Source organism: Mycteria americana, chromosome 9, assembly GCF_035582795.1.
Source record: "Mycteria americana isolate JAX WOST 10 ecotype Jacksonville Zoo and Gardens chromosome 9, USCA_MyAme_1.0, whole genome shotgun sequence".
Classification (NCBI taxonomy): domain Eukaryota; kingdom Metazoa; phylum Chordata; class Aves; order Ciconiiformes; family Ciconiidae; genus Mycteria; species Mycteria americana.
In genome coordinates, this window is record NC_134373.1 from 11,867,723 (window position 1) to 11,893,358 (window position 25,636).

At 40.2% G+C, this 25,636-nt stretch overlaps 1 protein-coding gene across 13 annotated transcripts in view; it reads right to left on the reverse strand.

The window, feature by feature from the left end:
• ANKRD44 (ankyrin repeat domain 44) overlaps positions 1 to 25,636 on the reverse strand; it is a 153,248-nt gene that overhangs the window by 28,949 nt on the left and 98,663 nt on the right. For 7 of the 13 annotated variants that reach the window (XR_012777127.1, XM_075511978.1, XM_075511981.1 and 4 more), the window contains 10 exons: positions 25,027 to 25,239; positions 23,498 to 23,576; positions 20,234 to 20,348; positions 16,583 to 16,665; positions 15,177 to 15,294; positions 12,652 to 12,720; positions 11,779 to 11,919; positions 8,835 to 8,918; positions 7,705 to 7,816; positions 1,051 to 1,077 (listed from right to left, as the gene is read on the reverse strand). Coding sequence is in view for 12 of the 13 variants with exons in the window: in XM_075511978.1 (XP_075368093.1) it covers positions 1,051 to 1,077; positions 7,705 to 7,816; positions 8,835 to 8,918; positions 11,779 to 11,919; positions 12,652 to 12,720; positions 15,177 to 15,294; positions 16,583 to 16,665; positions 20,234 to 20,348; positions 23,498 to 23,576; positions 25,027 to 25,239 (1,041 nt within the window). In the remaining variant the exon portion in view is untranslated. The remainder of the gene's footprint in view (positions 1 to 1,050; positions 1,078 to 7,704; positions 7,817 to 8,834; positions 8,919 to 11,778; positions 11,920 to 12,651; positions 12,721 to 15,176; positions 15,295 to 16,582; positions 16,666 to 20,233; positions 20,349 to 23,497; positions 23,577 to 25,026; positions 25,240 to 25,636) is intronic. The other 6 variants (XM_075511983.1, XM_075511979.1, XM_075511976.1 and 3 more) reach the window with 5 other exon arrangements.

The following is a 25,636-nucleotide window of genomic DNA, read 5'->3' on the forward strand; positions in this document are numbered from 1 at the left end:
CTAAATCTCAACATTCAAGCAGACCTCCAGGCCACTGGCTGTTCTTATGTGGGACACTAATCTTCTGTTGGAGCTCTTCCACTTCATACAAAATCATTTCATATTAAGCCATATGAGTGCCATACCCAGTGGGCTGTACAGGAGACTCTCACCCAATGAGTATTTATACGAAGCAGGACAGCTCCAAACGAGAGTGAGAGATCCTACCCAGCACCAGCCAGCATAATACGTTGGTCACTTCCTGGGATGTAGAGGTCCAATTTCTTTGTCAGTCAGGGCAGAGACTTGAACCTGGAACTTTCACACTCGAATCACATATATCATGTTTCTTTCTGGCCAGAAATTCTACCTCAGAGGTTCTGTAAAGCCTCATACTTTGGTTTAAGGACCCTCTTACCCAGTGAAAGTTTTGCAAAATTTCATACACTCATGTAAAAGGTATAGGAAGGCTTTTATTTAAAGAAATTATTATCCTTAAAAAATTTCCTCTTTAGCTAGAAAATTTGAGTGCTGGTGAAATACAGTGACAGCCAATTTTAAAAATGTGCATTTCAATGGTATTTTTGCTACTCTCCTCTCATTTGTGCCTCTACTGTGAAATACACACAGTGCTTTTTAAATTCAGACTCACTTGAAGACGCGTAATTTACATTTCTTCTCTGAACCACTTTGAAACTGGCCACAAACTTCCAGAAAACAGACAAGTGTTGGTTCCATTTCACATTACCAAATGCAAAGTTACTTTAACATCCAGAAAAGTGTCATGCCAGTCAGGTACATGCACTTGACTCACAGCTCCTAAGACTGACTGAGGAAAAGCAACAGACTTCCTAGCAAAGCTTGAGCCTGTAAAGCAACAGCAAGAAGAAAATCCAACGGAAATGAAAGCAGCACACATGCAGTGGCTTGAAGGACACGGCATGCTAGTTAAGAGTTGTGATTCTTCTTCTTCAGGCTTTATCAGAGTGAATATAAGGATTTGCAAAATACTATAAGAAGTTTAAATAAAAATGAAAATACACGACATGCAATCATTTTTCATTTACTCACTATATCCAATGGAGTTTTGCTTCCAATCTAATTAAAAATGTCAATTAGAATAATTAAAGAAAAATAAATATTCAAGCATAATGGTCATCTGCAAGTGTTTCTTGGTTTTTTGTTTTGTTTTGTTTTTTTTTTCCTGTAGAATAAACTGCATTGCAAGCGCTGCATGAGCAGAATCATAGAGCAAGACGTGATCCTGTGTGCACCCATCTCTGCACTGCCCACCTATGGATGAAACACTCCTGAAGCAATGGGACTACTGCCTACTGTCAGACAGCCACTGTGAATAGACACCAGTTGCATTACTTCATAAGGGAGGAGGGGAAAGAGGAAAATAACGTTCAGTGAGAATGTTTAAGATCAATCTACTCAATTGACAAAATACAGATATACAGATACAAAATACACATACTGTGGGAGACTTTGCCTAATGAAGTTAGATTGCTTTGTAAGCTTACAAATACCAATAAACCAGTGCTGGTTTCTTTTTGAAAGTCTGCTCATGCAAGCAAACATCTTGCCTTGTATAAATAAGCCTGGTTACGCACCCAACATCCCAGCACCCTCAGCTCTTTCTGAGCTACATGGTCTAATGCAATGCCATATGCCACGATCAAATGCCCTTTTCATTGGATTCAATAGATTTGAGGGAGTCAGATATTCTTCACACGTTTACATTTAAACACCACACACACAGATACGCACTCACAGACAGGTATTTAAAGCAACAGCAGAAGTCCATGACCTCTTTCCAAACTGAAAGAAAAACGTCTCCTGCAGTTCTGCAACGGCCTTGTTATTCTCTGACAGAAGACAGCAGATGTAAGCGCCTTGCTTCTCCACTCCAGGAAAATAAAAATATAAACTAAAAAAAGACAAAATCTGTCAGAGAGACAGAAAATAAACCTCAGAGACACTAAGCAATAATCCTATCCTACAAGCCAAAGTGCTAGCAGGGTGCCAAAGAAAATGGTAAATTCCTGCACTCATGGAGTTCACAAGCAGCATTAGCTTCCTAGAAAACATTTTTAGGATAAAAATTATCTAGTTTCCAAAACAGAAAATTTAAGCCAAAATACACTGGCATATCTAGGATATATATGCTCCTATTGATCGTTTAACCAGTGGGTACCTATTGCACTAGTGCTGACATCCTAAGTTAAGTAATTGAATCAATCTACCATTATTTGGGTGATTCTAGGGCTGACAGACAAATAAGGTTTATTAAAGTTATTTTCAAGCATTAAGTTCCTAAGTTCTCTTCCTTTTTAGAGCCACTCGGGTTAATGACTTTGAGCTTCCTCCACTAATAAAGGAGCTTCCACGGGGGAAAAGCTCGCATAGACATAGGTACGAAGTCATTCACCACATGCAACACTATCACCATTGGTTTCCAACAAAACGCTCCCTTTAAGAAAGAGGGCGTTGGTCACGGAGATGGACAGACATTCCGAAGGAGAAAACCCAGAACGTATCCCCTGAATGAAGAGATTCAGGCCAGGAGGTGGCCCAGGGGCTGCTGCTGGACAAGCATCTGAGCCAGATCCCCAAGTGGCAAGAGGCTTTGCCTTTTTAACACCTATCCCAACAACACTTGTGATTCATTTGTCACTAATTACCAGTGTCCTGCTCTCAGATGGATGAAGGAACAAATTCTTGTTGATTAGAGACATATATAATTAGTAGCAGCCACATCAAAGCATTACAGGGGCTGTGATTTCAATTTCTCCATGGGTTAAGGAACCACGTGTTTGAAGGCATGGCTTGACTATTTTCCAGTGGTAACAGCAGGTCTAATAAAAGGTGATTTCTTTCTCTTCAAACCCAGCCTCTCCTTTCATGGCACAGCCAAGATGGCCTTCTGCTAGTGGGAAATCTCCCTCTGCCCCTTCTCCCTGACACACACAGCTTGCTTCAGGCAGGCAGGCTAACTGAGATTTGCCTTTTCTTTTGGACACGGTTTTCGGTTAAACCATGCTCTCCTCCAATCCTCAAATGGATTAGCCCCTGTGCCGATTCAATTTCTATTAGGCAAAGACTGAATTTCGTTTGCTGATGGAATAAGAGAAGAGCAGATTAAAAGGAAAAATAACCATCAATTCTTACAGTCAGAGAAGAGATTTCACTAGAGGAGACAGGCATTTAATTGTTTGCCCTAACACTGCACAGAAAGCTATTTTTACCAATAAGGATTTTGTGATAAGAGATCATTTCAGTGGAAAAAAAACACCATACTTTTCTTTTTTTCAAAGTAGTTTGGTGATGTGATCAGCTCTAAAATACCAGCTAGTGATCGTGACCAATATCCCTGATCACCGAACACCAAAGAAGTCAGTCCCAATCTAAACAAACGTGAGGTTATTTTTAGAAGTAGGAAAGCAGATGGGAGTTTCAGTTGCTTGCGAGCACACATGCCCACTATTCAGCCTTTATGAATGGCTCCTTACAGATGGAGAAAGAATTCAAGAATCTGCTTCCACTCTTCCCTTTTTAGCAGCATCACGTCATTCATTGCAGGGCAACTACCCCACTAATATCCCAGACAACCTAAAGGTCCTCCAGGAAAAAAGCTTCTGTCATTGAGCTCTGTGGTTGAGCACACAAACACGAATTTTATTTGTTTGGGTCAAAGGATATGACCTTTTCACTCTTAATCCTTATTTCTCCTAATAGGTCTCCTCTCCCCACAAAGACATTTAGCTAAATTCCAGCCAAGGTATTGGGCTCACAGTAAACACAGAAGTCAAAAAATGAAAATATATTTTTGTAGATAAACCAGCCTTTCTTAAACTGTACTCAAACGTGTAACTATTTTGTAATACTGAGAAGCTATGGTGCTTAAAGCACAGATCAGGTCCCTCAGCAAAGGAAACTCCACTGGATACTGCAACTTCTTCAGACTTTTTTTTTTTTTAAGTGACCATTTATTTAGAAATAAGCTATTTCAGATACCTGTTATAAAAAACAGGGGGGAGAGGGGAAGAAAAAATTAATCTTACAAGGTCTTTTATAAACTTGACATATTCTGGGACACTGAAATAATTCCCTAATGTTTTGCTGAAGTTCGGTATTGTGCCTGTAGAGAAATACTAGTAACCATTACTCATAAACTCAAGCTCATTGTTGCACCCACTTTGCCCTAGTTTTGAACGGAATTAAAGCTTCATATTTTAGATGTACTTTTTCCTCTAACAGTTTTATGCCCATAAAGAACTGTCTTGTTCTAGGGAAGATAATTCCTAGATATTTTCATCTATGAGCTATCAATAATAAACCAAAAATATTTACCCAAGTGATAAAACAGTAAAATAAGAGTTAATTTGGCACTGAAAAACAATGTTGTTATTTCAATAATCCTGCCTGAAAATCTATTCTTCAGGACGGAAGGGACTGGAAATATTTTAGAAGGAGTATTCCGTATGTGAGAGTTCCTGCGATACAAATTACTGGTTCAAAGTTAGCACTTTTAAGAAAGACATCGATTTATCTCCATTATTGCATGTGTGAAACCAAAATAAAAAATCTCCCTGCCTATCTAGAGACATATTTACATTGGAATTAGGGCTTCTGGGCTCCCACTGTTCCTTGAGTAAGAGCAACTAAAAATGTCGTGAATCTTATTTTCCTTTTCATTAGCACTGAAGACAAGAAAAACAATAAGAAAAATGCATTTCCAAGATACAGCAACAAAACCAGCCAAGTACTCCTCAGACATAACCAGCTGTCCTCGCACACCTCCTCTACACACTAACCCACCGAGTCAACCTGCAGCGTTAACTGGAATCGGCAGCTGCCTCCACCATTACTGAGGAGAGCCCGGTGCAGCTCAGGAGAGAGAAATGAAGCAAATAGCATTGACAATTTTTTGGATCTCAGTTGGTTTAGTTTTCAAAACTGATAAACAGAAGGCTCGAGGACTAAGATGGCATTTGATGACTTACTGTTCTCTCTGCTATGTGGAAAAGAAGGGGCCTCTAGAGGAAAGTCATGCCTAGAAGCAATTAAACCTTAGCGGATGCTTCATTCTACTACAAATAACTAGAGCAGTCAATGTACTGTGGTTAATAGCTACCAGAAATAAAGATCATGGTTCATGATGAAGTCCTTGTCATAGGGCCACCACAGAGAGCACAACAAACTGTGACCAAGCCACCAGTCAGCCTCACAAGACAGTGAGGCTCCTTTCCATCTGCGCCAGAGGAGTTCTTATTGCAGCTTTTACACACAGCCTTCAAATAGACATAGGTAATCATAACTCTGTCAAAACCAATTTGATTGCATTACAAGATGGTGATGTCTATAGATGACACTACTTTATCAGATGAAGCACAAGAACTGACAATTGTCTTAACACCTGGGAGTCTCATGTTGGAATAAGTGAATAAACCTAGGCCCGAGGATTATTTTCATTTCATGCCCACAGCACAATTACCTTTCAGCTACTCAAGACTTTGGTCCTGACACTTTTGCCATCCTGAATCTAAGCAATGCAAAAAAAATCAGTGTAAAGGTGGTGCCCGTATCAGTTAGTCACTGTTATCAAATATAAAGTTATTAAACTCAGGACTCAGTAACTCACTAGAGCTATGGGAGAACTGCTCACATGAACAGAACAGAATCACCTTCTTCTGACAGTGGGTGCAAAGACGACGAGTCCTGGTCCTACTGTTGATCGAGCTCAATGCTTTCTGGTTGATTTAGCTTTTGTATTCCAGAGAGAAAATGAGATGCCTGTCAACCTCTGAACACCAATGGCAAAATCCTGGTCCCTCAAAACTTTCAGGTAGACACCCTAGTACATAATAGTGGCCCTTTGCATACAAAAGGCTAAAATTCATAGCAGTTTTCTTTCACTGGTGTACACAGAACAGCTGTATGACTATAACTCTGCAAATGATACTTGACCTTCGGTTTCTATACGGCAGCTATAGTCACAAACATGGGAAGACTGACATGGAAAAACATTGAATTTTTCTGTCCAAATACAGAACACTTGCTGCACAGCTGCCCCTAGCCCCCAGTTTGCATTTCACCCTCCAATATTAAAAAAAACCCAACACCTCTGATATGCACTGCATTTCCAGCTCTTCCTTTTGTCTGGCAAGCCTAAGCAACACTGGGGCTCGATAGCAGGTCATTGTCTGCAACTGATACATTGCCAGAAAACATGCACAGCAACAAGCAAAGGAAAAGAGGGGACCTTGCTCCATGCCCGCTCCACGCCTTGCAGCACACAGGAACTGTGTTACGAAGGCTGAAAGAGAATTCCCCCGTGAAGGTGCTGTTCCAGAGACCTCTGCTCACGCAAGTCATGCAAGAATCCGGTGATAAGACAACGGGTAAGGTTGCAATACACATTGCTGTGGCCATACAAGCACAGGCTTGTACACAGCACAGAGGAGGCTACTCTATATATACACCCTACAAATACCAAGAACATTTGCTTTTGTTCCAAATGGGCAGCAGGCTCAGCAGAGGACCCCTCCATCCCCATGGGCAGAGTCACGAGAGATCAACTCTAGGAAAAGGCTCTAAACAAGGAAAGGTCAAACTTGCTGCCACAAGCAACAAAGAAGCAGTGACATTTTAAGTGTCCTAAATATAGATGCTTGCAGGTGGGAGCTAAGAAGGCTTAACATCCCACCTGAGATTCTGACCCAGGGCTGCCCCGGCGTAATTACAGGTCAAGGTTTCCTAGCTGTTGTGACCCTGGTGTAGGCCAGCTGCAGTATTTCTCCTGTGGTGGCAGGAACTGACAGCGCTGGTAAATGTGGTTTGAAAGCAGCATGTGCTGTGCAGAGCTCCTTTTCAATAATTAAGTACTTTTACTCTTCAACAAAGAAAGAAAGAACCAAACAACATGAAACACTAAACAGCACACAGTGTTCTTACTAAAGCATGAATATCTATACAATTTTCTAATTAGAGCTTTTTTTTTTAAAAAGCAATTGAAGCCTATTTGTGACATACGTGACACAATAATTTTGGATAACCCTGTATATCAAGCAGTTCAGTTAACAGCCATCTTCATGACACTTATTTTTACAAGTCACAGACTTCTTGAAATCCATACTATACACCTCCCAAATCCAAGTTTTGGCAAGAAATTTTTGGCTTCTTACAAGATGCAATTTCTAATCATTCAGGTCCAGGGTATTAAAAACCAACAAAAAAACCCCAGTTACATTGCATACAAGGTTAATCTTGATTATGGTAACTTTAACAATGCTGCTATTGTTTCACCAGGGGCAAGGCACTGCAGGTATGCAGCTGCCAAAAGCTATTTACTCTCTCAGTCAATGTGCCAGCTGCAGAAGGCACATACACCATCATGCACTGGGAACTATCCCTTACGACTAGCACATGCACTGGGAATATTCTGATCACAATTAAAAATAATTTGAGCACACATAAACTCCACTCAAAGACAACATTTAAGCACCAGCTTGTTGAACAAGGACAGGATTATCAAGATTAACATGTTTTTAAGATAAATCTGGTTACATATATTTGAGTTTACTGCACCATGTTGCGGGTTTTCACAGATTTGTGAATATGCAAAGAACTCAAATAGTAACCACCAGGGGAGTTCATAATACTAGCATATAATCAGCAATATCAGCAGATAAGAGATTTCTAAACTGTCTGAGCACTCACCAGTTCCAAACACTGCCGGTGCCCATATGCAGCAGCATAATGCACAGTGTTGTACCCCTCTTTGTCTTGGATGGATGGATTGGCATCATTCTGTAGAAGGAACTCTAGACACCTGTGGACAATTCACCTGTTTAGATGAGAGCTCACAATATTTAACAGACTCGTCCCTCACTGCAACTAGGAGTGACATTGAAAACTAACAGTTAATTCTGTATTTCTAGCAGCACCTCAAATCACTTACAAGTTTCCCTCTTTTCACCAACAGCTCCCCACATTCACCATTTTTTAAAACAGAAAATCCCCACTCATCTTTGAAGATCTTCATAAAAAACAATCTTCAACCCAGCCTTTGTGGCTACTCTAGATTACAGAATGATTTTCTATTACAAAGCCTGAAAGAAAACTACACAACTCTGTACCGTGATGTGAACAGCCTAGATTTGCTACTACTGTACGTAAAAACTCATAAATCAAACCACTGGCCTCCAAACATGCACTATGGCAAGCTGAAAAATAAAGACTTAACTGAGTTAATTTCCTGGCATGTACGTACATAAATATATTTTCTTCTTTGTTGGCTTTTTTTTTAAAAATCGTGTGTTTTTCAAAGGATCCCTTATGCTCTTTATAGTTCCTGCCACTTTTTCTTATACCATCAAGAAATCATCATTTTGCTATTAGTACTTTCTTCCATAGCTTGTAATTTGTAGTGAATGTAAGGCTGTCATATGAAAAAGGGGATTTTTAAAACAAAAAATCATTAAGCAGCTAGATGAAAATGTCAATCCCAGTAAATACACTGAGGAAGCCATTGGCTTCTTCTTTTTGCAACATACGTAATCAGTGTAAAGCATTAAAATAAGTAGTGCATGATACTAAAGAATTATTAAATTACTGAAGCAGTACATTTTCAATTAAGAAACAGCAACAAGCATGGAAACAGAAATATTAGGGAATATGTGCACAGAGAAGCGCGTAGAGCTTTTTTTCTTTAGGTGAGCCCTCATTAAAGCCAAGCATTGTGTTCAGCAGAGCAATGAATGAGCAAAAGCAGAGTGTAAACTGCATCCCAAAGCAGTGGCATTCTCCAGAAACGGGGTCTAGCGCTGCTTTATTGGCACCAAACTTACAATGCAGCTTCTTTTTCCTTCATCTCACTGGCTCTTTCAAGTTCTTCGGCATTTTCATGGGAGTTACCTAAAATATTCTTTCTTCTTAGCATAGAGGACAGAAAAATGCAACTTATTTTCAAAATATCATACCAGTGATTTTGATGCAGTCTGCCACCCATCCCCAGTCTCCTCTTTAAGGAGCTGACCTCCTCCAGCCAACAATAAGAATTATAAAAGTTAAATGAGTGTACTGCATGGGTCTGCAGCTAATAAGTTTTGCAAGCTATGGAGACAACTACAACATGGTAGTTTATTGTTCAGCAAGTCAATGCCAGAAAAAAAACCTCAGAAAATTCTGGTTTCTATCAGAAACAGTTTGATCATCACTTTCTAGAATCCTTCAGTTTCTCCCACAGCAATGTTGTGCATTTTGTTTCCTTTGCAGAGGGGAACTCAGGATTACCACAGCTTGCTTCTTCCTACAGTAACCTGCCAGTTCTTCTCCAGCATTTAGGATTTAGAGAAACTGTAATCACTGATACTAAATTGGTCTATAATCTGCATTAGCTGTGTTGCTGACTCTCCTCACTTTCTGTGAAATATCTTGGCAACACTGTGGGGATCTCTCGGTCAGATTCTTTAGATTCTTCAAAGAGCTCAACATGTCTTCATATGCCTGCACACCCGGATCATTTTTGGCACCTCTGCTTCCCAGCTGGATGGACAGCAGACAGAAGACTATGATTTGTGATTTTACAACCATGAATTTGTGATTATGATCCTTCTTGGCCACCAAGGCTAACACAGAATACATTTACAAACTGCTATCACCATGGATTAGCAGCTTGAAAGGTTTGTAGAAGGACAGTTTGCTAATTTCAATCCCAATATAACATGCAAGTTCCAGACTGGATTCTGCACAATGCAGAACAGTACATTCTTTCTTTAATATGCAATTTCCCATTTGTAATATCAAGATCTGACATTCTTCCTGTGGGTGCTAGCAATAATGGATTGTTCTACAAACCCAGGGTCTGTCTGATGTCTGCTGACTCAGAGAAAACTTCATTATTAGTAAAATAACTCCCCTGAATATTAACATTGTAAGCTCATAGACAGTACTCATGTAACTATGCTGAAGTCTTACCTGCATCTGCTTTCAGTTAACTACAAATCAGTGAGATCCCAAAATAAGATTCCCTGAACAGAATAAGCGATGATCTGGAGAAACAGTACATACTCAGAAACTGCAATCATCTATTTAATGAACATGCTGTTGTGATTTCCATTGCAGGAAAGGGTACTTTCTGAAGACCATAAGCAACAACAATTACCAAAATAGCTGTAACAGTAGGGCAATCTTGCTGCACCAAGACTTCTCCCTGCTCATTAACTGCCCACATCCAAAGTTAAACAATTATGAATATTCTTTGGACTGAGATTGCTTGACCTTGGGAGATTTTTGCCATTCAGCAGGAAAAAAGATATGCTGACCTATAAAATCACGGACTGCAAATAGCATTTCATCTATGTAACAAGGCTTCTTCCAGAACATCTCAAACTGGAAAATTTAATGAGAAGACAGCATCACCACATCAGAATCAATTTAGGTTTGGACTATGAGGGCAACTAAAGGCAACATATTCCTGCCAATGTTCAGGATGTGACTAAAGTAATCTTTTTTTTTTTTTTTTTTTTTTAAATAAATGATGGAAGTAGATACATCCATAAGTTAACCAAGAGCTTGTTTAAATGCAGGAACTTCACCTACGAAGAGCCAAAAGCTGAAAAACACACACAGAATCAGGTCTCAACACCTTGAGTAACAACTCACCCTGGCAAGACAGAATTAGAAACAGCCAGTGGTGAAAGCCTTCCTACAAGCCTACTCTGATTGTAATGCCAAGCACAGACCTTTGAAGATCCTGCTGCCTTCTTCCCAGCACTGTTCAGGTTTGAGGGTGATAGGGAAGACATTTTTTTATATCAGTATTATCACAGCAAATGATGAAGAAGCTACCCAGGCTCTGGTATGGCATCTAAACCTCTACCATAAAGTTAAGCTGAAGTTTTCCTGCAGTGGCTTTGAGGTGGTATTCTGCTGGGAATGAGCCAGATGTATTTTTACCAGACCACACTATATGAGAAACCAAGAAAATCGTTCCTTAGTGTCTAAAGGAATGAGACAGAGAAGCATGGGATGACCTAAAATAAATACAGGTCGCTAACAGTTTTAAGAGAGAACTAACAGGATAATTGAGCCTGTTTTATACAGTATAAGGAAGAGATTGCCAAAATATGCAACTATCTGGGAACTAGAAATTGCAGTCACTAACCACGGGATTTCTTAGTTTTGCAGCTGTTTTCCCCCCTTTCTCACAAGAACAGCACTGCATTCTGCCAAAGGATATTCCCCAGGCCTCTCTCTTTTTAAAGTCTCTAAAAAGCAACCTTTTTGGACAGGGTGAGCATTTTTATCAGCTCTGACAGTGGAGAGAGACTGATGGGTAGATCTATCCCATCTTTTCCAGAAAGTCTGTCAGAATGGCCAGATGTTTGTCACAGCAGTCCAACTGGGAAAACCTTTCCTGCTGTCTCTCGCTCCATCCCTTCTGATGGACTTGCAAAGCAGATGGAGAAAATTCTCTGAGCTTACTCTTGTGGGGAAACCACACAGAGGAAAACATAAGACAAAATGTTGTGAACATAGTTCAGTAGGACAGGGTGGCTGCAAAACTGTGCATTACATCAAAGGTAAACCGTAGAGCTGGAATGCCACATCATCTGGGGATTTGGCTTATAGTCAGAGCAACTCAGTGTGGAGTTATGCATACATCCGAGAGAAATTCCTTTGCTAGCGGGATCATTTTTTTGGCTCAAATGACACAGCATCATGAAGAGAATAGAACGACACTGATTTAGCAAAACACTTTAAACAAGGAATACAAAGAGGCTTTCTTACTTTCGGTCCATGTCAGAAGCAGCAGCATAGTGCAAAGGGGTGCGTCCCCAGTCATCTGTTTCATTAATATTGGCTCCTGTTGTCACCAGTGTCTCAATACAGTGGAAATGACAATTTGCAGCTGCATAGTGCAAAGGTGTCCTGGAACACAAGTGACAATTTGCTACCTCATATTCCAATATGCACCACCGAGGATAACAACAAATCTTAACTGCTGCATTCCTACAGATTTCCAGCAGTCAATATCAGTGCCTTATGTTCCTGTGATGAAATGCAAAGTTATGCTAATTTAACAAAATATTGTGTTAGGAGGAAGTTTTGGTGCTCCTACGAAGCCTAATAGGATACAGATCCTCAGTCTGTCTCGCAAACAACCTGTTCCCAGTGACAGCCTCTGCTGTTGCTCTGCGTACATGCTACTTTCTTCCAGTTGGGAGGCAGAGCAAAGCCCGGTGTCCCTCACAGCATCTTATTTAGCTGGCATAGCAACACTCATAGCAACACTTCATATGGGGAAAAAAAGCTTCTGGAAGCACGTCAAATAGCAGCAATCCTCCCATCATAACCCAGGTGCTGTCTTGGGCACACAAGCACAAGAATTTAGGCAATAAGAAAAAAAAATAAACCTGTGATATTTTTAAAACGGAAAACTCAAGAGGGTGGGATGACTTTTATGTCTTTAATGAAGTCTGCACCTGTCTGTCTGGCATATAACTGCAGCAGCAAGAGTTCTGCAGGGAAGGCCAAACTCCTACTTTATTCTACTGTCATTTTTCATAGAACATATGATTTCCAGACAGAGGTGGTCTTTGCTCTGGTCTTTGCCTGATTCTTTCTTTTTTCTTTTTTAAATGAGCTTCATAATTTACCTACCTCCCACATTTGTCCTTCTTATTAAAATCTGCTCCACTGCTTTGCAAGAGTTTTATACATTCAACATTACTGGAAAGAGAAGTAAAGAAAACAAAACATGAACAAAACAGAAGTTTACATCTGTGTTGCCCCCTGCTCCCAAACAGGAAAAAGTTACTCTAACAATTTTTGTATTATTTGCTGTGCAAAAACAGGCTACAGTCAACTACAATGTGAAATTCAATCAAACAGAAAATGAAGCTTTAAAAAAACTATTTCCTTTTTTCTAGAAAGCCTCAAACTTCTCTTCTGCAGAAGAAAGAAAATAATTTTCCAAAGAGAGCAAAGTAAATGTGGTCCGAATTCAGTGTGTTTGGAGATTTTCAATGGGAGCTGTACTCTAATGCTTCCCACACTGAACTGGTATTTTATAAGAGAACTTTAAAAAAAAGTTGTTGCTAGCTTATAAAATGCCAGTCTAATAATGAAGAGGTGACATTTAACGAAATCCACCCCCATTCAGCAAAGCATTCAACAGTAAGCATTTTGCTCAAATCCTGTTTACTTAGTGAGATTTAATCACAGGAGTTACTTTTAGGTTTATTCTCATATGATTTGTTGACTATTGATAGATTTAAGCACACCTCTAAGTGCTTTGTTGAATAAGGGGCATAGCTATTTAAAGCGATTGTCATATCAATATTGCATTTATAGAAGTAGATCAGTTGGGCTCCATTGCTTTGTATCTGTTGGAAGAATTCACCACATCATAGCTGCTTCTTCATCTTGTTTAAAGTCAGGTGATTTTTAACAGAAAATAAAACAGTTGAAATCTCACATCTTTTGTAATTCAAGCGAATAAATGTATGACTCCAAGCCAGAAAATGACGTAAAGAAGCACAGCACTTTCCAAGACTCCTTGTCATTCACAGGGGCAATAAATCATTTGTGTTCACAATCAGATGAGCAGGCCTTTGAAGTATGTTCTTTTCCTCGTACCTATGCAAGTCCCATTAATGTAATGGGAGTAACAGGCATGTGTCAGGAAAAAAACTAATGCCTTTTGTATAGCTCCAGGAAAAAAAAAGGCTGGATGCAATATGTTGGCGTATGTTCATCCCTACTCTAAATTGCTATTGCATAAAATAGCCACAGAACACTCACCACAACGTACTAAAAATAAAAACACTTGTTAGTGATGACAATTGTAGTAAACCACTGGAAAAATATGGTTTATTTTCATGAGCCACTTTTGCTTCTTATGAAGCCTCTCCTTCTCTTTAGGGCTTCCAGGTCGTTTTTATTATTCTTTTGGGGTGCAGCCTTATCAAAGAGGTAGCATTTGAACTATACTATAATAACTTCCATCCAAGCAACAGTCATACCTCCTCTATAGAGACAAGTATCAAGAAGAATAATATCATAAGAATAATAAAAAACACTGTTTGGCTCAATTTTATTAGTTTTTTGCAATAACGAAAACTTTGTGATACACATTTTGGTCCACCGAGAAGAAAAAACAACTTCCAGAAAGAGTGCCAAGTATTCGCTGTGGATGACCTTTTCTGCTTGCTATAACCACAGAGAATCCAAGCTGGGTTCTAGCCAAGGCTCCATTTCAGCTGTTTTCTGAGCCATAAAGCCCTCAACAGAAGAGTCAAAACTCAATGCTTGCCAAATGTTTTGTCCTTTTGCTAGGTTAACTTCATAGCGCTCCACTGACAATTATTTGGAAATATTTAAACTAACTGGACGCTACATTTACAACTTAAATTGATGTATTTCAGTTTTCATTTTTTTCCATTTCTGGCCTCCCAGCACTTATCAGGAATGCATCACCCTGAGAGAACAACAGTCTTTTGATTTTCTAATTTGGACGGGGGGGTTGTTTGTTTGTTTTGGGGTTGTTTTTTGGTTGTTGTTTTGGTTTGTTGGTTTTTCTTTTAGAAACTTTTAAACTTGCAGCTGAAAAATGGGAAAGAGGGACATGAGCTGCATTTGGACTCGAGGGTTGCAATCTGATGGGCACTGTTGCATAGTTGCATTTTTGGACAAGGACACGGTCCAAAGGTGGAGGCCAGGAATAACTCCCCCTGTCAGCAGCATCCCAGGAGCCACAGCTCCTTCTCCTCACTTGCTTTGCCCTAGGAACTGATGATTTCCTGCTGACTGCTCGCCCTCAGCAACCGCTGTGGCCAACAGACAGACCTGGGTGAGTATGCAGTACCCCCACCCAAAGCTGAAGCAGTCTTCACAGAGGCATGAAAAGAAAGAGTTTTACCCTATGCCTGAAACCCATGCTTCAAATCACAGCCCAGCTCTCTGCAGTAGAGGGAATCAGACCATCTCCTTTACTTTGCAAGCAACCCCTACATGAGGGCAGTGGGAAAAGACAGCCTCAAGTGACCAAAATTTGACATCAGACCGCTTTGCTTCCCTTGCACCGCAATAAATTCCTCTGTGGATGGCACAGTCAACTTGGCTGGCACCAAATCTGCAACGAAGCCACAAAATAACTTACAACAGCTACAGTCACAACTACTCACCCTCCTGCAGCGGCAGCGTGGAGGCACGTTCTTCCAAAGCTATCGGGGGTGTCTATTTCAAAGCCTGCAGACAGCACGTGCTCATTACTAAACAAGGACACTATGCTATACTTTTGTCCTAGTTAAACCACAAGAAACATTGCAGAGACAGAAAAATCAGTTAGTTGGAAGAAAACAGAACGCAAGCAACTACAGTCAGAAAGAGGTTGTCACGGGAACGGCAAGCGGCTGCTCCAGTTTGGCAGCTCTATAAAAAGAGCTGCAAAGTCGACGAGCATCTATTTCCACATCCAGCTCTGCGCCACATCCCTATTTAAAACTATGTGGCAGGCATTTATGAGGCAGATACTTATCAAGAGGACTGTGACAGCAGGACATGAAGACAGAAAACATAAAGAAATGAGGAAAAACCACAGAGTCAGCCTGAACAAGAAATGGGGACATTTTTAGTGCGTGTGGTTTTCAGGTTGGAAAGAGGCTTCCAGGAGCACACAAGGATATTCATCGAGATGCACAAGGCCAAAGATATAAGCCTGGCAGTACTAACTGTGGTCACCCAGAGCTTTTTCTCTTCCTTCTTGATCTAGTGGTCAAGGCCAGAGCACACCAAGGTTTAACATAATGGGGTATGTAATTGCCATTTTTCACACTTTTTTTATATCCTACAGGACTCAAGTTTAGGGAAAAAAAGTAGGAGATTTTACATGTTAAGTAATGAAGCAATTTTCTAGAAAAAGCATATGATCTGCCTTGTGTTTTTTTAACTCATGGGAACTCTTGCCTGGAAAAAAAGAATTTGGGATTTGGCACCTGATTGCTGCCTCTTTTGAAATGGTTGCATCGGCAAACTCCTGCTCCTTCTGCTTTGGGCTCTGGTGAGGGTCCTGAGATTGCTCTCTCAACACTACACTTTCACTCATTTCCCCTCTCGTGCCCACAGAGCTTTGGCCAGCCTAACTCCTTTACTCTGGCTGGATTCAGAAACACACTTTGTCTGTATCTAAAATATATCATTGCCAGCGAGATGTAAATACCTGCTCCAGTGCAGGGCCCAAGGAGATAATTTCCTGAATTACTTCTTTGGGGGGGACGGGACCCAAACCAAAACGGTGTCTCACATTCCTACAGTTTGGGAAAAGGTCCTAAATTTCCTCCCTCTTCCCAGTGAATTACTATAAACTCTCTGAACCTGGCAGGAGAAAAGGGCTTTGGGCATGAACAATACAGGAAGTACCAGCATGCCGTTAGGAAAGCCTCGCACGCTCCCGTACACCACACCACACAGCTGAACACAGCAGCACAGGAAGTCTTTCATTTGAACAATTCACAACAATGAGTATAAAGGGGCCGTAAGCAGCAGAGACACACACTACTCGAGCTCCACAGACGTTGCGGGATTTACTTACCCGATGACAACAATTTCCTGCAGCAGTCTGAGTGAGCATTCAGCGCTGCTAAGTGTAAAGGGAACATGTTATGGATCCCACACCTGAAAGGCACAACAGTCTCATTACACAAAGTCACGTGAAAACGCAGGTTGCATACAGACACAACACATCAAAAGCTCCTTCCACAAAGGCAGCATTTTTTATCCTTTTCAAGGAAGATTCTTCCTGCCACATTGTTTTTATCTGTATTTCCTTTTACCAGCCTTCTCAGGAGTTAAAAATATTCTGATACAGCAAAATCTTGGCATTACGCTTTGAACAGAATGTGGCAGGAAGGTTTCTAAAAATTCAAGGCGAAAGCCAAGGTAAGGGAGGAAGCGAGAGAGCAGATATTACGTGCAGTCAATTTCCCAGTGTGGGATGCACAAATTTCTGCATCGGCTACACATGCTGCAACTGCCATTCTGAGGTAAAAGTAAACGTCGAAATTTTCTCAATATTATTTCTGAAACCCATTTTTCCTGCAGTTAACATCCTTTAGATAACTCTCATGTGGGTTTTCAAAGCCTCCCCTTCTTCCCTCTCTCTCTCCCCTGGGGCTGGGGTAGCTGACGACTCTTCTTCATACTTTCCTTTAGGCTGCCGTGACACTTACAGTTTTCTTCCCACATCCTAAGAACTAAACATCTAATTTTCCTATTTGCTCCAGCTACTCTCCTCACATTCCCTTTCACTGTCTCCCCCTTTAACACATGACCTTCTTTTCAATTACACTATAAGCTTCTCAGAGAAGACATGCTGAGTAAAAAAAAAAAGTAGGCACCTATCATTAGTCTAAATCTTCAGCAGGCAACCACATAGTTTTTAAACAAGCTGAGCACTCAGCAGTTTTATTAATATCAGCAAATCATCACAGTTCAGTCCTTAAGCATGTTTAATGTCTTAGAAGACTTTTGGGTTTGGACATCTTGGCTTCTGTCATTTAGCACTGTTTTGTGAAAAGCACCTTGTTATTCTAGAAATATTATCCTACTGGCAGTCCTCCAAGTGCACATAAACATGAAGCCCACTATCACGACAAGATTATCATCTACTGCCTGCTTCAGCAGATACATTTTTGAAAAATCATAAACTCTTGAACAATAGCAGATGGATTCATATCTGCCCTTCATTTCTGCAAGACAACTGGTGGATGGGAGAGTATGATCACCTCATGGAAGAGGATTTCAGATACGGACCCAAAGACGAAGGAACTTGTCTTTCTGCAAGACTCACCATAAATCATAACTACTTATGAAGCTTTAGACAAAAATGAATGTGGATTTTTATAAAGATATCTTGCTCTCGCCAACATTTTATACATATATGTATTTAACTAATTTTGGTTTGTTTTTAAAAAACTTATTCTTTCCAGAATCCACAGGCCCATCCTTCCTCTGTCTTCACATTAAATGTGTCCTCCTCGCTGCTTCACTACACTACCGAGCGACTTGTGGTGCTGTACAAACTTTAATTTTGCTAGTGTCAGCGTCTACATCTTAGAGCAAATTTATTAAAAGACGATCTGACAGCCTATTCTTTGAAGGAAACAGCACAAGCTCCACCAAGCTGCTGCATCTGTATAAACAGGCTGCATTTTTCAGCTGTGGATTCATTTATTTAAGCCAATATTGGACATTCTGTATTGCTGTGCCTCTTCCTACACCCATTTCTCTCTATCTCCTCCTCCACCTAGTTATCTAAAGCAATATTTTTCTTCTTTTAGGTCAAGATTTCCACCCAGCACATGTTTTGGCTGGTTTCCATCAAAATACACTATCTGCACATCTGCTAACCAGTGTCACACTTCTATAGCGTTGTTCACACTGGTTCCTCCCATCACTTACACACTTGCCCCTTTAAATGCAGTTGCCTCAAAGACTGACCGAGCTGTCTGCAGTTGTTGCTAACAACGCTGCAGAATTTTCTTTTCAAAGCCAGTTCGGGGAGCTCAGCCAGAGTTATTTACATGCAGCACATATGAAAGCCCATTCCCAGCGTTTCAATGCTCCTTGTTTAGCACAGACAGTAGCATCATTTGGATCTGCCTGGTATCTCTGAGCCAACTTCTTATTTCACTTATTTCTGCTGTTGGAAAAAGTATTTTATTCTATCAATGTTCCAGTCACCCAAGTGTGAAATAGAATTTCTAACTGGATAACCCTGATTCTAAGAGTGGGCTATCCCACTGCATCTCATTTTCCCTTTAAACCTCAAGATAAGAGACAGACTGAGACTTACTGTACTGGAGAAAGAGCTAGGAAAAATACACATCTATTTAGACACCGACATCTTCATGCTAGCTCTGTTAATAAAATCCAGTGACGTTAGCTGAAGCCTGTGGAATTTCATTATCCATGCCAACTGAAGATCTGTTCCACCTTCCAAGTTTGCATGGTGACAGTTGTACTTGATAAAGGAATATGGGCAAATGTGCCACATTTTTAAACATCGCCAAGCAAACATACAAAATACCAGGAGCTGCAAGTATCTTCAAAATTAAAACCAGCTCATTTGTATCTCAAAGCAGGTTGTCCTAACTAGGTAAGTCAAGAGAAGTCACTGATTTCTATGGTAGGTTCTAGGTAGAAGACCCTTAAATTATATTTTGGAGGCATGTGGCAGTAATTGCCAAAAACTTACATTCATGAAATCAGATGCTGCTATTAAATACGTGGTACAGATATCCCTCGTGGCATTGCATTACTCTGGTCTTACACCCCTTTGTTTACCTTCAGGTTTGCGATTTTCTTTTGACAGACCATAAGAACCTTAACATAACTAACCAATACTCAAGTACTCTTAAAAATCAAGCACCTGCCAGTGTTTGAGTTGACCATACTTATCATATTGTGGGTGCAGTCTTGACACATGTGCAAGGAAAAAAAAAAAAACAAACAAACAAAAAATTGAATTAAGGAAGAAAGCACTAACAACATTTAGAAATGTGTCTAATTTCAACTCCTTGTCCTTCTATTCAAAAAAGACTCCCAAACTCACAAATCAGATAAAAGCAGTCCTATTATTTCCGTCACCTGAATATCAGAAACCATGCAACATCAAGACATGCTCTAGTTATATTGAGATCAGAAATATTTAGTAACATCTGCTTTGCAATACTGCATTTCTATTGATTATCCTCTGTCATTCCAAAAGATATAAGACAAAAGAATATTCACCATGTGTGACAGGCCATTAAACATTAGGCTAATTGAGATACTAAGGAATACGCACACAATTCCTTTGGAAGGCATCTGAATTTTTTTCAATTACGTTTCCTCTACAAAGTCATTGCTACAGACTTTCTGAAATAACTCTGATCAAGATGCACTTTATATACATATGTACTTCATGTACATTATATACCACTGTGCCACATCAATGCTTTAGGCAAAAGTACTTGTACTACTTGTAACCGCGTAACTGGGCACAATAGGAACTTAGCAGGACTTCCCTCCCCTCCACGCTTCCCAAGTGTTCATATTTTAGCCCCCTGTCACCCACTGAAGTACAGTACAGTTACGCTTATCCATTTTAACCTTCACACTTCAGAACCTGAGGAGGAACTGTGTTTCCAGGCATCAGACATAACACTTGATCATTAGAAACAGCTCCACTTCAGCCACCTACTTGGCAGTATCTGCTCCGCTGGTTATGAGGGTGTTAATCAAAAGCTCATGTCCGTATCTTGCAGCCACATGCAGAGGAGTGTTACCATCCTTATCAACACAGTCGATTTCCCCTCCTGCAAAAGATATTTTCATACAGTTTAACACTGAAAGATTAAGCATGAACCAGTGACAACAAACATTTCTCTCTAGCGAATGCAGCGTAACCAGTCCAGCCACAGAGACACTAAATTTCAGAGACCAAGAACAGCACATAGGAAGCTGTCAGCTGTCAGCCACTGGTACTGAATGTGGTCTGGCAGCAGCATTTTCATCTCCCTCTTCAACTACACTGGTGGGGAAAAATGGTGGGAAACAGGTGAACAAGATGGCATGCAACAGTCAAGTACACGATTCAGACTTGCTGCTCATCTAAAGGTACAAATGGATGCCTTGAATCAAACTAACAAAATAAACTGCTGAAACTATGCCCTCATTCGTAAAGGCATTGCCACTCAACCTTACCTGTAAGACAACCATGTTAAATAGAGTTCACGCAAGAGGCCAGCAGGAACACACTGCAAACAACAAGCATGTTGTGTGCCTTCTCTGTGTCTTACCAAAGAACAACCAAACAGCGCTTAAGCAGAACTTTTCCTGTTGCAGTTTAAGCCTGTCATCTCATGTTTTATCCTCAAAAGCAGGAAAAATAGATTATTTCTTTCTTCTCTGCTGCAGCTTTTGACCCCCCACAAAGATTGCTATCAAGTCCTTGTTTTCTTTTTGGACCAAGGAACTGTAATTTTTTCTCCTTGTAAGTCAGGTTTGCTGCACTCCAACTATTCTCGTCCTTCCCCCAGTCCTCTCCAGCTGGCCCACATCCTTCTGGAAGTAAAATGTCAAAAGCCAGAAACAGTACTACAGCTGACATCTCCCAACGCCGAGCTGAGCAAAAGGATTACTTCATGCCTGCTGGCTACGCTCCTATCTATACACTCCCGTACGTTGTACAGCACCATGTACATTGTTGATCTTTTTTTTTTAAGCACCATGACACTTTTGACTTGTGGTCAACAAGCTTCTGATCCTCTACAAGCCCCAGATCCTTTCCTGAGGAACCGCCACCCACCTGGCTGTTGCCATTCTGAACTTGGCCAACTGATACTCCTGCTTGTGTGTGGTATCTTTCCTTTGCTTCACTTGCATTATATCTTCTGTCTCCAATTTTACAGGATCATTTTCCATTCTGACTCCACCTTCTGCCAAACTAACAGTCTCTCCCAATTTCATGTTTTCTCCAAATGTTAAAAGCACATTTTCTATTCCACTATCCAAGTTGTTAATGAAAATCCTGGATAGTTCCAGACCCAGGAGGGAAATTGAAAACCCCCTCGCTACACCTTCTGTTTCAACATCAATCCATTTATTATGAATCTCTGAGTGTAGTTTTTCAACTAGTTATGCACCAACACTGTAATATTTTAATACTCCACTAGTTTGCTGTGAGAATACTTTATGAAAGCATGTAAAAAGTCTTGCTAACATCAGGATATGGTAATATTTACTGCATGTCCACTATTCACAGGAGATAACAGGCCATAACTGCAACAAGAATAGTTCTAGTAAAGCACTATACAGCATTTTCTAATGGTAAATAAAGGTCAGTGAAATGCTGGAACAGGTTCCTTGGGGTGGAGCCTCCACCAGCAGAGGTCTTCACGAACATTATCTGCCCACAGAAAAGTCAGAACTTTGTGCTGTGTTCACAAAGCCTATTACCCTGCTGTAGAAGAGAATTATGATGTTTTCAGTATCTTTTACTCTTGAGAAATCTATGCCAGATATTGCCCACTCCTCCCTAAGTGTTTACAAACAGTTTGTTCATTCGCTCATTTCAGAATTTTTGGCTAACCTATGTAAAATTTCCAGCTTTTCTTTTTCCCCATTTTTAACGATAGGTATCACATTTGCAATTTTCAAATTTTAACATAATCCATTCTTCCTCTACAAGTCGCTAGAGACAGCAGCCAGAAATTGAGACATCTTTAGCCAACTCATTAAGTACTGCAGAATGAAACTCCATTTCTTTAAATCATTGACATTTCTCTCTTCCACAATATCCTATGGCAATGAGGCATAAAGTCACTCGCAATCTGATCTGTGTACAATACTAAAATTAGAGGGGCAGCAAACGAAGAAAGAAAGAAGCGAAACCCAAGTAACTTGAAGAAGAGTAGAGAGGCGTGAAGGACAGATGAAGAACTGCCAGTCCTTTCACACACAAATCCAACAAAGAGCAAACAACAGCTGTAAGTCAGAGAGCATATTTGACTAAACAACTAAAAATTGCATCAAAGCACAGTTTCTTCCAGTTTGCCCAAACTCCTTTTATTATTACTATTTTATTTACCCAAGGAGAGATATGACAACAATTTGCATGATGACCTGAAAGAAGCACGATGTACTGAAGACCTCCATTTTAAAATACAATCTTGTGTAAATCTAAGTGTCATTACATTTACAGTGTAACTGTTCAGCCATCTTCAACATCTCACACTTAAGTTCCAAGTTTGGGATTTTGGAAAACAAACAAACAAAAACAACAAACAAACCCCAGACCATCCTGTCTGGTATAGTGGCCAAAGCTGGGAAACATAAGTTAACAATCAGTAATAGCAACCTCTGTCGATCGGAAACAGGCCTCTGCCAGATCTCCAACAATAATATTTGTTATACTCTGTAGTATTCTTGGACAAATGACTGATAATCAGGAATCCTAGCTATGCCAGAACAAACAACGTGGCGCTGGTCCACTCTCCTGAGTATTTACTCAACACTTAATAAAGACAGTGGCGACGGGTGGAGCTAAGGGAGGTGAGAGAAGTACAGCTCCTGAGTGGAGGGTAGAGAAAATGGTCTGAGCTCTAAGAACCCAAGGGAGGACAACTGGAAACTTTTTCTTTTTTTAGTTTTTAAATCATTTGAGAAAGTTGTGCCTGCTTCTCTAAATACAGCTTTGAACTGTTGTTTTCAGGTTAAGAATCACAGCAGATCAGCTGGAGCACCGTCAGCTGGAGGAATATGGGATTTTGTTAACAACCAAAATCTCGACTTGTGATGACACGCTGGAATGAGAGCTGCCAGTGCAGCTCAAAGCCAGAAGTTGATGGAGAGCTAAGCAGCTCTCAGAACAGTCCTTTGGCACTCTGGGTCAGAACAACTAAAAATTGCAACCTTGGAAATTCCTAATCTTTTGGAGAGTCGTTAAACAGGCACAGAAACTCACCATTCTGAATAAGGGTCTGCGACCGCGTGAACCTCCCATGGACAGCTGTCATGTGCAGCGGGCTCTTCCCATCCTTACTCTAACAGAAACAAAACATAAAAACAACCTTTTAGCATGTAAAGCGGTGGTAACAATTTGAAGTCTCTCAGCTCAACATCCTACAGCTATTCTCCAGATAAAACCTCCACTGGCTTCAAAAGTCTGTAGGACTGAATCTATACATGATGGTAAATGCAGAAGGTATAAGCATACAGGTAAAACAGTTCCTCAGCAATGAATAGGAAATGGGCTGGAGTGGAGCCTGTCCCTACAGCCTAGCAGTACACAATACCTGCTAGAAACCTACAGATATATGACATACTATTCTTGAATATTATTTTTAAGTAACATTTCCCATTCAGTCATTATTTCCTCTAACCCTTGCAATGAGGGGAATAAAGAAAAGCAAAGGAACCATAAAGCTAAGTAGGAGCAGTCTCTGAGAGATTCAAGAACTGTATCCTGTTTATCAATCTGCATTTTATAGATACATCCCAGAATAAAAGCCATTACATTTAAAAGTTTTGGCTAATAAATTTCCATGCAATCATAAATAAGATGTCTACAAAAGACAATTAGAAAACAGGGAAGCCATATGAAAGGAAAGGTACAATGAGCAGAGGTGAATGTTTTGGGTTCTAGAGAAAGAAACTGAGATTGGGGAAGTCGAGGAGATGAGAAAATAGCAAGGGAAGGGTACCAGCCTCACTACTCGCATCACTTCATGTTTATTGGCATGGCGCTTTGCATTCATTGGTAAGCACAATCCCTAATTTCATTTTAATAATTCTGAGTTTAAATAGTGCACTGGGACTTGCCAGAGGTGTTAAATGCTAGGAGACCAGTTTTACAGATGGGAAACTGAAACACACAGAGTTTAAAGTAAAGCAGTCAAAATCTTATATGAACTCAGAGATCTCAAGTCTTCTGGTACCTATACCAGGACTCTCTGCTGGGTAACAGCAAGTCCCTTTCAGCTTCATCAAGATGTATCAATTGTATCTCAAGAGCATTCAGATAACCTAAACAGAATCAGACTTCATAAACTCAGGCTCTAAAATAGGTAAACAAACAACCTTCACTTCTTACTTCCCCAGGAAAGTCAAAGGGACCTTTTTAGAATCAGGTTTAATTAAATCCATATTGTAGGGGGAAGGAAAACACCAGAAAGAATTAGTTCCTTGACTTACCACCACTCCCTGAGGTAACATTTTGACATTGCTCCTGGGACTATATTTTAGTAGTGGTTCATGCCTTGAGGAGAGCGGCTGGCCTAGAGTTTAAAGCCTTCATTATATTTATCAAGGCACTGAGAGCTTCTCTGCTGGGATGTAATCTCATCCAAACAGGTTAGTGATCAACATTCTCAGCATCACTCTACTTCCATCAAGGATTTAAAGCCATGCTCTACTCGTTATTATAGTTTCCAGTCTCCTGAGGTATGCAAAATAGGATAAAGTAAAACTGAAGAGCTGCAATACAAGTTTTACCTGAATGTTAACATCTGCCCCATTATTCACTAGTAGTTCAAGACACAGTGCTCCGTGAGTGGAGGCAGCAGCAAAATGCAAGGGAGTGAATCCATTATTATTAGGCTGATTTACATTAGCACCATAGTCAATCAGCTCATTAACAACAGAATCCTGACCATTGTAACAGGCAATGTGAAGTGCAGTATTTCCATAGATGTTCATTTCATCAATCTAAAATGAGACAAGGAGACACAGTTAAAATTACAGATATCAGCTTACCATTTTACATAACGCATCGCATACTGCAAATGGAAATAGCTGGAGGCTTGAACTGTCATAGGGCGTATTTCTCACCAGCAAATTTCATTGACAAAAATATACTCACAGAGAGCTTAATTTGGAATGTTTTACCTTTACTATTATTAACTTTTTATCCTACTGGCAATTTCTGAAAGCCAGTATAAAGCTTAAAGCTGATAGCAGGACTATGGAATGATGACGATGATGACAAAAGTCTTAACAAGCTGGAAAGCTTTTACATATAAGTGGGAAAGTAGGATGAATAAAAAGCTCACAATCTTTATTAAAAAAATTTAAACACTGACTATTGAATTTTTGTGAACAGAAT